The sequence below is a fragment of the Gracilinanus agilis genome, chromosome 2 (assembly GCF_016433145.1).
Source record: "Gracilinanus agilis isolate LMUSP501 chromosome 2, AgileGrace, whole genome shotgun sequence".
NCBI lineage: Eukaryota > Metazoa > Chordata > Mammalia > Didelphimorphia > Didelphidae > Gracilinanus > Gracilinanus agilis.
Window position 1 is genome coordinate 321036910 of NC_058131.1, and position 11806 is coordinate 321048715.

The window sequence follows — 11806 nt, forward strand, 5'->3', positions numbered from 1 at the left end:
ACTCTGGTAAAAGTTAATAGAGGGACAATTAGAATCATTAGTATGAAATGTCATGTGTATAAATATATAGTTGGCAGTAGGTGTGGCAACACAATTAATCTGAAAGATATTTAATCAATTAGTTATTAACCAACCAAAATTAAGTGTTAATCCAATTAATTAATTGAATCAGGAATGTGATTGCCCTATTGTTTCCCCTCTCCCAACACAACCCAATGCTTCTCCTAGAAGGGAATGGTGACTAAATTAACTGTGGTTATTGCTATGGTAGATGGGAAGAGTTCATTGGTTCTAGAACAGGGAGGTATCTTAAAATTCATTTAACCTAATACCCCCATTTTACAGATGAGAAAACAGATATGAAGTGACAGGTTACAGAGAATCATAGAATATATCAGAGTTAGAAGAGACTAGAAGCCATCTAATACAACTCAAATTTCAGTAGTTCGACAGAATGAGTAGAGTGCTACACTTAGGGTCAGGAAGATTTCATCTCAAATGATACCTCTGCCATTTACTGGTTCTGTAACCCTAGCAATACCACTTAGCCTTTAAGTCTCAGTTTCTCCATCTGTAAAATGGAAGTAAATATAGCACCTACTTTACAGCATTTTTGTGAGGTTTGAATGAAAGAATATTTGCAAAATACCTTGTAAATCTTAAAACACTCACTAAGTGCTAGCTATGGTTATTAATTTTGGAATATTATCCTCAAGAAATGGTCATTTAACATTTGCTTAAAGACCTATATAAAAAGGGAGCTTACTACCTCTTGAGATAGCCCATTCTCATTTTTTATTATTAGGACATTTTCCTTCATATCAAGTCTAAATCTGCCTCTTTCCAACTTCTAATTATTCATAGTTCTGTCAACTAGGGATAAGCAAAACAAGTCTAATATCTTTTCCACATGATAATTCATTAAATAGTTAACAACTATCATGTTCTTCATAAGTCTTCTCTTCTTCAGTTCCTCCAACTTGGCCTCATATTCACTATTCAATCTGACCTCTTGTTGAATGTTCTTCAGCTTTTCAATATTCTTACTAAGATATGGCATCAAGAACCAAACAGAATTTGAAATATTCTGACACTAGGAGAGTATTGAAGGACTGTCTCCTTTTTCTTGCCTCTCTTAAAGTAGCCTAAGATGACATAGTTTTAAAAATGTGAATGGACCCAGTGGAATTGTGCGTTGGCTAAGGGGGGTTAGGGAGGATTGGGGGAGAGGGAAAGAACATGAAATATGTAACTAGGAGAAAATATTCAAAATAAAAAAAATTTCAAAAAAATTAAATAAAAATGTGAATGGAACATATTATATTGTTGATTCACATGGATTTTGCAGTTAGTTATCCTCCCATTTCAGATGAATTGTGCCCCAACTTATACTTGGAAAGTTTTTAAAATTAATTCAAATGTTAGACTTTCCATTTATCTATATCAAAATTCATTTTTGTAGATTTAGCCCAGTGGTTTTTACATTGTCTTTACAAATCCTAATTTTATCATCTAACATGTTACCTAACCTTTCTAGTTCAGGCAATCTGCAAATCTGACAAACTTGTTATTTATGCCCTTATTTATTTCACTGATAAACATGTTAAATAGAAAAGGGCCAAGCACAGATTCATGGGTATTACATATCTCCTTCCATATTGATATAGAAGCATAAAGGACCACCATTTGTGTCTAACAAATCAGTTACCTTCAGTTTACCTAACCATTGTAATATTTAGCTCATGTCCCTTCTTTTCCACAAGAAAAGCATTAGAGATTTTAGCAAAAGCTTGGCTGAAATCCAGACTATCTTTATTTAAAATATCCATATGACATATCAGTCTAATAACTTTGTAAGGAAAATAAATAAAGTTAGTCCTTGAGTTGTCCTTGATTGAAGGATCATTGATGCTAAGTTAGAAAGGACCTTAGATGTCTTCCAATCTAACAGTTTTATAGATGAGTTAACTGAGAAAGCAATATTAAGTGATTTGCCCTGGCTCACACAGGAAGCAAGTAGCAAGTAGCAGAACAATTCAAGGAATTTAATTGACTTCCTCAGAGTCTAAATCCAGTACTTTTTTCAGTGTAAGTCATAAAAGCTCTTGGTCATCATTATTTCCTTTGATTAGTGTCCATCCACTAATGATTCTTTTCACAATCTGCTCTTGAATTTTGCCAGAAATCAAAATCAAGTTTAAATTACCTATAATTTGTAGACTACATTTTCTTATCTTTACTGAAAATTCAGAATTTGCCCTTCCTCTTTTCTGTGTTGCTCCCTTGCAGTCTTCATGGATTTGTAAAAATCACTGGCTGTGGCTCAGTAACTACACTTTTCAATTCTTTTAATACTCTGGAATATAATTCCTTCAGTCTTGATGAAATGAACTAATCAAAGCCATTCTCTTACTACTTTTCTACTTACTTATCTTGGATGTCAGTTCTCTCTTAGTAATTTTTGTTGATAGTCTAAAGATAATTTGCAAAGAGAAATAAAATTAAAATTGAGCAGCTTTGCCTTCTCTCTGTCAACTATTATAATTATTCCATTTACCTCAAGCTGCTGTCCATCAATTCTTTGACTGGCATCTCAATCTTGCTGAAAACTCTTTTTGCTGTCCTTCACTTTTGTAACATTCACATTTCTGACACTATTTTTTCAAGACCGTAGGCCAGCTTTGTATTTATCCTTTATGACCATCCCTTGATTTCAGTTTTTGTATATGTTTATATAAAGTTGATGAGTTCTCTGTACGTTTGCATCATTTTTATCATTTGTAGGTATATATGTATACGTACATATTGTGTGTATCCACACATATATATGCATATATTAGAAATCATTTTATTTATGCATGTTTGTTTTTCCCTAAATTCTTTCATGGATATATGCTCTCCCAATTGACCCCTCTCTCTTAACAGAAAAAAACATTTCAATAAAATCAACCAGCTTAGTTAACATATCTGACAGTATATGCAACATTTCACAACCATAGTCCCCCAATCATGTCATATCCTTCTCTCTTCCAAAAGGAGGGAGATAAGTTTAATGTACTATAATCTAGGACCAATACCACTCATTATAGTTACTTGAGGTCAGAATCCTTTCATTATTCTTGCAGTTCTACATCAGTTCTTAAAATCTCCAGGGTCTTACAGAAGTAAGAGCTTTGGATACAGAGGAAAATGGGTTTGACTCTCAGCACTTCCACTTTCTGTCTGTATCTTCTTAGGTAAGTCATTTAATCAGCAAGTCAATTAGTCAGGAATCATTTGTTAAGCACCTAATATGTGACAAGCACTGTGCTAAACAGTGGAGGTACAATGAGAGGTAAAAGACAGTCCTGCACTCAAGGAATTTGTAGTCTAATGGAGGAGACAACATATAAACAGCTATGTAGAAATCAGTTATATAGAAGACATATTGGAAATTATCAATAGAAGGAAGGCATTAGAATTAAGAGGAACTGAAAAAGGTTTCTGGCAAAAGGTTAAATTTTATCTGGGACTTTGAGGAAGCCAGGGAAGCTGGGAGGTAGAGATCAGGAAGGAGAGAATCCTAGGCAAGTTTGTGAAAGAGCTTGGAGTCAGAAGATGGAATATCTTTTTGGAGAAATAGAAAGGCCACTGTCACTAGCTTGAAGAGTTCATGGAGGAGAAAGTAAGATGTAGGCAGACTTTAGATTTTATTTTAACTGCATTAATATTTTCATGCAAAAAGTTTTAGATTTTATATATTCTAAAATATTTATTATATCTTCTGTGAGCTTCTTTAGCTATGCTTCGTTAGGAATCCTTACCAAAGGAAATTTGGAGAGGTACTTCCTTAAGTTCTATTCTAATTTGTCTTGTTTTCTTATTTGCTTTTTATGTGATCCTTATATTTAGGTCACTTTTCCATTAAGAACTTATTGTGATAGATGGTTTAAGTTATGCATTTAAACCTAATTTCTGCCAAATTGCTTTCCAATTTTCCTAGAAGTTCCTAAATAGGAAGTTAAATGTAACAGGAAATCCTTACCCCAATAGTTTATGTTCTTGGGTTCCTCAAACACTGGGACACTATATTTCATTGATTTGTAGTCTTGCTAGTCTATTATTCTACTAATATAACTTGTATTTTGACCAGTACTAAATGTTTTTGATGACTATCACTTTATAATAGAGTTTTTGGTTTGGTACTTCTCTATCCCTCCTTCATTTTGCTTTTCCCAATTATTTTCCTAGGGATTCCAACCTTCCATTCCTTCAAATGAAAATTGACAGTACTTTGTCTAGTTCTATTAAGTATCTCCTTGGTAGTATAATATATTGCCTGGGAATCCTTAATCTTTGGGTTTACATGGCCTGGACATGATCCTGGGAGTCATCTCACCTGGGTTATAATCTCTTTCTTTGGCTCATTGTTACCACTTGCAGTTAATCTAGCAAAATTTCCTGATATACTAATTATATAGCTCATTTCTAGGTTTCTTCAAAAGCAAGTAATAATGATTCCCCAGTTTTGGTATGAGTATCCCTACACCCTGCAGAAAATGCTAAAGTCACAAGACTTAAAGGATCCCATTAACAAATGCAGAAAATTCACAACCAATTTAGTCCATCAGATCTTGTTCCCTGAAAGGAAATGGACATGAATTCCTATCAAGGCAGCATTTTAAAATTCCAGTGAGTTCCCCTTTCTTATTTTCCCTGGGACTGTTATCAGAACTCTATAGTTTAGACTCCTTCCAAATAGTAAACTTATCATTTTCTTCTAGTACCAATAATTTATTTCCCTCCCATGTTCCCATTAATTAAAAAAGACAAAATCTTTGTGACAAATATGCATAATGGAGTAAAGAAATTCCCAACTTGGCCATATCCCAAAACATATGTCTTATTCTGTACTATAAGTCCATTTTCTTATTATCAAGAGGTATAAGTATGTTTCAGCATATCTTCTGGAATCATGGTTGGTCATTGTGTTGACTCTATAGTAAGTTCACTTTGGGAGCTGCCAAATAAACAGTATATTTCCTACAAATTGACATCTTTGGATTCTGAGTAAATAAGTGGTTCATGAGGAGCAAATAGAAAGTCTGATCATCTGGGACATATTCAAATGAATAGAATGACAACAAAAGTGTTATGGTGGGGCAAAGAGCAACAAGTGTAAGCTCTTTGAGTGGGGCAAGTTGTACTAATAGTTTCCCTGAGAAGGGTAGATATTTAATAAGAAAACTGCCATATTTTATAAGACTTTCTTCTTTCTGCTATTTTGGGTAGTGGGTAGCCCACTAAAAGGGGCTCTGTCTTTCGAGAGATTTGGAGCTCTGCTTATATGACAGCTTTGATATCTTCTATATTCATGGCAGATAGAAGATTTCTCTAGACCACTGTATATACCTTCCATGGTTCATACTATCTCCTTGTAGATTAGCTTAAAGGGAAGAGAGGATCATAGCCCTACTAGGGAACATTGAGATTCAGAACTGAAACAAAGAGTTTCGAAGACCAGGGTGAAGCATAAGAAGATGGAGCCAGAGGAAGCAACATAATGGGAAAGGTTAGGATCTGGATCTATGATTTCATTTGTATATGAAACTCTCAGGTGAGGAAACTCTCTCTATCAATGTGGGTCAGGTCCTTCTATGTAATTTATAGCCTTAGAGAATTGTGTATAACCCTAAGGGATTAAGTGACTTGTCTAGGGGTCATAAGACCAGCATGTATCAGAGGCCAGCCTTTAATACGGGTTTTCCTGTTATAGAGGACAATTCTCTACTCACAGCAGCATGATCAAGACCCTTAAATTAACTTGGAAAAAAATCGCTTTACCTTCTGTCTCAGAATCAATATTAAGTATTGGTTCCAGACAGAAAAACAGTTAGGGCTAGGTAATTGGGGTTAAGTGACTTACCCATGGTCATATAGCTAGGAAGTGTTTGAGGTCAAATCTGAACTCAGGACTGCCTATCTCCAGACCTGGTTCTCTGTCCATTGAATCCTCAACTTGGCTTTTCAAGTCAAAGTCCTAAGGAGAAACCTTGAAATATGAGTCTCTGTCAGCGGAGTGTCCCTGAAACATGGCCTCATGGGGACTGGTGGAAAGGATCAGTGTAGGACCAGGCCAGAGTTTACCAGGGCTGGGGAAGAAGAGTGCTATTTTGTAACTTCCTATTTTAACTGATTATTCTTGCTAACTAGGTGATGGAGGATAAATGATGTCAAAACTTAAATTTTGGTGCTTTCAGACAGTCACCCTACATTAGGTATAATCTTATTTGAATGATATGCAAGAGCCAAGTGCCACTCAATAAATGAGTGTAAAATAAATAAATTAATGAAGTTAAAGCTGAATTTTGGCACAGTCATGAATTTGGCAGAGTTTGTATTTTGTGTCTATTCATCATGCACATTTATCCCAAACTCATAGAACTCTTTCTTATATTTGTTCTCCCTAGTATACATCTTTTCACTGTAAAAAGCAATAATTAATTTCATGACCTTGGAAAGTTACTTTACCCTTCTGGGCTTTAACTCCCTCATCTGGAAAATAAGACAATTGAACTTAGATGACCTTTAAAATCTCTCAGTTTTCATACTTTATGTTCCACGTTATAGCATTTTCTATTTTAAGATTCCTTCACTTTAGCATTCTTATGTTCTAATGATCTCTCCACTTCTAGTATTCTATGAGTCTCTGGTGCCATGAGTCTATGATTTCTAGAATTTTATTCTATCCCTCAATTTCCCTAGACCCTGTTTCATGTCTTTGTTCCTCAGGCTATAGATAAAGGGGTTCAACATGGGGGTGACCACTGTGTACATGACTGTGGCCACCCGGTCTTTGACCACAGAGTAACTGGATAGGGGCCGGAAATAAACATAGATGATACTTCCATAAAACAATACCACAATGGTAAGGTGGGAGCCACAAGTGGAGAAGGTCTTCCATTTTCCCGATGCAGAAGGGATTTTGAGAATGGCAACAATGATCCTCAGGTAGGAGAAAATTATGCATAAGAATGGGGTCACAATAACAGCCAGGGTCTCTGTCATGACCACAACCTGACTAGAAGAGGTGTCAGAGCACGAAAGCTTCAGCACAGGCTGGGTGTCACAGAAGAAGTGTTTGATGACATGGGAGGCACAGAAGGACAGGCGGGACATGAGCAGCACACGCAGCAGAGCGTGAAGGTGTGAGATCACACAGGAAACCACTGCCAAGATGATGCAGCGCCCATGGCTCATGACCATGCCATACTGTAAGGGATTGCAGATAGCTACCAAGCGGTCAATAGCCATGGAGGCCAGAAGATAGCTATCTGTGTTTCCAAAGGCCATGAAGAAGTACATCTGCACTAGGCAGCCTATGTAGGAGATGGCCTTTGTCTCTGACAGAAAATTCACCAGCATCTTGGGCACGATGGCAGAGGTGAAGCAGATATCGATGAAGGATAAGATGCTCAGAAAGAAATACATGGGACTATGAAGCCTTGAGTCCAAGCGGATGACTAGAATGATCAGCAAGTTCCCAAGGAGTATGACGATGTACATGCTGAGGAATATGATGAAGAGCGGCTTTTGTAACTGAGGATTTGAGGACAGTCCCAAGAGGATGAATCCAGAGGTGCTACTGCTGCCCCAGCTACTATTGTCATTCTTTTCCTTCAGGGTATCTGGAATTCTCAGGGAAAGTTTAATAGATCAATAAAGGTTGCTTTATTATATTAAAAGTATGAAGAATGATCTAAGGGTAGCTTCTATTTCTATAGTATAGGATGTCTCTAAAGTTTTAGTGCAGTCAAGTTTTAATAAGTTTAACCTTATTTAAACTTAGGAAACATAAAAAGAATTTTTAAATTTAAGTTTATTTATTTAATTAATAATTTATAATTTTTTTCCATGGCTACATGATTTATGTTCTTTCCTTCCTCTCCTCCTACCCCCACCCCCATAGCTAGTGAGCAATTTCATTGGGTTTTACATGTATCATTGATCAAGACCTATTTGCATATTATTAATATTTTTTAAAACCCTTACCTTTCGTCTTGGAGTCAATACTGTATATTGCCTCCAAGGCAGAAGAGTGGTAAGGGTAGGCAATGGGTGTCAAGTGACTTGCCCAGGGTCACACAGCTGGGAAGTGCCTGAAGCCAGACTTGAACCTAGAACCTCCTGTCTCTAGGCCTGGCTCTCAATCCACTGAGCTACCCAGCTGCCCCCTTATTAATATTTTTAATAGAGTGATTGTTTAGAGTCTACATCCCCAATCACATCCCCAACATAAAAGATTTTTAAAGTCTAAGCTAAACTAAGTCTCTTGGGACACTCTGTATTTTCAAGTTTACCCAGTACTTTTCTCAAAACAATTCTGTGAGTCAGGTGATGCAAATAGACTTCTCTCCATCTTAAAGATTAGAATAAGGCTCAGATAGATCAAGTGATTTGCTTAAGGTCACATGGGTAATAAATGCAGGGACCAAAACTCAAATCCAGTTCTTCTGACTCTAAGACTTTTTCTTTATCAATTAAAAATTCTATCATTCCATTCTATATAAACATTCATGATGAGAAGGATCTTTATATTCTAACAAGTCACCTGGTAGAATGGAAAAAGCACTAGGCTAGGAGTTAGGATTCCAGGTTTCTTGCTATGTTTTAGTTGTATTGATAGGGCAGCTAGGTAGTACAGTGAACAGAGCACTGGGTCTAGAGTCAAGAAGTCTCATCTCCCTGAATTGAAATCTCAGAAATTTACCAGCTGTATGACTCTGGGCAAGTCATTTAATCTTGTTTGCTTCAGTTTCCTCATCTACAAAATGAACCAGAGAAAGAAATGGCAAACAATTCCATTATCTTTGAAAAAAAATATGCAAATAGGGTTGCAAAGAGTTGGGCATGACTAAACTGACTGAACAATTAGAAGTATATTTTTACTTAATTTGTTAGATATTTCCTAGGTCTATCTGGACTTAATCCAGCCTGCACTCAATAGTATTGAGGGCAGTAATGTAGCCTGGGGACTGCCTGTTTGATATTCCTCTAGACAGCTTTCTAAGACTAAATTACAGAGAAGATACAGGCATAATTTGGTAGAGGAAAGTTTTTCCATTAGGAGTTCCTTATATTAATGAAACAATAAAGCTGGCCACTATCTAGATCGGTATTTATAAATGACAGAAATAGATAAATAACAGAGGAGGAATACTAAAGTATAGTCCTAGAATAACTTCAAGTATGCTTAAGTCCATGCTTGATGAATACTAAGATTGAACAAAAAAGGATTTTTATAAGCGATTTTGTAGATAAGAAAAGTATCAAAGATGGAACAGGACTCCTCTCTGAAGTGGATAAGATAATGACAATGGATGATGATTAAAATGACTTCAATTCTTATTTTGCTACAATTTTCTCCTACAAGGATAAGATTTTTGGATTTAAAGGTACAAAATAGATGATTACTAGAGAGTGGAAAACAATGATGAATAAGGTTATGGAAAAAGGGTGGCAAATAGTTGCTTTCAATGAGTTTAAGTCTACACACTAGGGTCTAGGAGGAACGGGCAGATGTGATTGCTGAATCATTGTAAATCACAAAGAGGGATGTTACAGGACTGGCAAATGACAATTCTCAACAAAGAGGCAAGGGCTTCATTTGCAAAAAGAATTTAACTTGTCTGCTTGGAAAAAAATGTAGAGCATATTAAAGATGAGTTTTTACATAGGAAAAGCTTTTATCACTAAGAACTAGTATGACTTTATTAAAACCAGTTTATGGTATATAGACTAATACCTCTCCTTTTCTGATGGGCTGAGTAGATAGAAGAATATTATAGCTGCAGTATACTTAGCAAGATATTTGACAAAAGCTCCACTCTTGAGGGCAGCTGGGTAGTTCAGTGGATTGAGAGCCAGGCCTAGAGACAGGAGGTTCTAGGTTCAAATCTGGCCTCAGACACTTCCCAGATGTGTGACCCTGGGCAAGTCACTTGACCCCCATTGCCTATCCTTACCACTATTCTGCCTTACACAGTATTGGCTCCAAGACAGAAGGTAAGGGTTTTAAAAAAAAGCTCCACTCTTGCTCTTTTATGAACAAGTTAGAGAAATGAGGGCTAGATAATAGTGCAGTTAGGCGGATTTGGAACTACTTGAATGTTTTCCTTCATCTCACGGTTATTAAAGGTAAAATTTTAACAATGAAGCCAGAGAAGGAAAACTTGTGAAGTTCTCAAATAACGCAAATGTAGAGGAGTTGATATAAGATCCCTTCCAAAACTTTTGACAAGCAAGAATCAAATAAGATGAAAAAAATGGGAACAAATTAAAGTTCTGTTATTGGATTAAAAATTACTACATAATATTGCACTGGGGTCAGATAGATGACTCAGGGGATGGAGTGCTGAGCCTGAAGTCAGGAAGACTCATCTTTTCAGGGTTCAAATACGGCCTCAATCACTTACTAGCTACAAATCCTGGGCAAATAATTTAATGCTGTTTTTCTCAGTTTCTTCATTTGTAAAATGAGCTGGAGAAGAAAATGGCAAACTAATCCAGTTTTTTTGCCAAGAAATCCTGAAATGGAACTGAAAGAATTGGACACAACTGAAATAACTGAAAAATCACAACAAATATTCGATTGGAGAGGTGTCACTACATCTTGTGAAAAAGATCTAGGAATTTTAGAGAACTGAAAGCACATCAGTCAACAGAATGACATGATGGTCAAATTGCCATTATCCAAAAGCTACATTCTCACAGTTTATGGTATCCAGAGCAAAGGGTGTGTATTTAAGGGTATAAATCTGACTATCTTCTATCCTAAAGTGCTATGTTTAGTTCTGGACATAATATTTTTGAAATTATAATAGGTAACATTTATGTAGCACTTTAAAGTTTAGAATGCATATACATTTGGGAAGATAATAATAAGAATCGTTAACATTAGTAATTTAAGGTTAATGAAATACTTTATATATATTATCTCATTTGATCCTCATAACAGCTCTGTGATATAGGCACTATTATCTGCACTTTACAGGTGAGGAAACTGGATGAAAGATGTTAAGTGACTGTCCCAGGGTTACATAGCTAATATGCATCTGAGACAGGACTCAAACTTGGATCCTTCTGACTCCAAATTTAGCACTCTATCCCATACACCCTGTGGTACCTAACTATAAGATAGAACCAAGAGCATCTTCATGTAAATGCATGATATCAAAACTATGATCTAAAATTAGAGTGATTTTACCCAATGTATTAAGTTGTTATGGAAAGGATATTCCCAATTTGCCAAATAGGAGTTGATGATGTAGTTGTTCTGGACATTGAATCTCAACACTCACCTTGATGTCCAGGTGTGGATGCCATATATTCACAGATGGACTTGAAGTTCTTAGATCATAGGGTGATGTTATCTCAGGAAAGACAAGTTGGGGGACCAGTACTTCCTATGTAAGGGGTACAGATGAGAAGGAGAGAATAACAAGAAAAAAGAGAGGAGGGAGAGGAAAAGAGGGGAAGAGAGGAAAAGAAAATGAGGGAAAAGGGAGATGGGGAATAGAGAAGGGGAGGAAAAAGAAGAGATAAGAGCATGGGAAAGGGGGAAGAAAAGAAGGGAGAGAAAGTGAGAAAAGGAATTGGTATTGATGAGAAATGGATAAGGAAAAGGAAAGAAAAAGAGAGAATGGGGAAAGAGGAGAGAAAGGGAGAGAAAGAAAATGGGAGTAAACAGTTGTTTTAAAAAAGGTAGTTGAAAGGGAGAGTCAGGAAGACATGGAGAGAAAGAAAAAGAGAAGGAAAAGGTAGAGAG

General features: G+C 36.2%; 1 protein-coding gene across 1 annotated transcript; it reads right to left on the reverse strand.

The window, feature by feature from the left end:
- Positions 1 to 6711: 6711 nt before the first annotated feature.
- LOC123233696 (olfactory receptor 1L4-like) lies at positions 6712 to 11364 on the reverse strand. The gene is made up of 2 exons (XM_044659754.1): positions 11340 to 11364; positions 6712 to 7667 (listed from the first exon to the last, which is right to left on the reverse strand). Exons 1-2 carry the CDS (start codon positions 11362 to 11364, stop codon positions 6712 to 6714), a joined length of 981 nt encoding a protein of 326 aa, XP_044515689.1.
- Between the last annotated feature and the right edge of the window lie 442 nt (positions 11365 to 11806).

Bases quoted from the DNA above. Each gene is read 5' to 3' on its own strand.
- LOC123233696 (XM_044659754.1), bottom strand. From the start codon at position 11,364: ATGGCATCCACACCTGGACATCAAG. The intron at 7,668-11,339 runs GTGAGTGTTGAG...TGAGAATTCCAG, and splicing joins ATCCACACCTGGACATCAAG to ATACCCTGAAGGAAAAGAAT.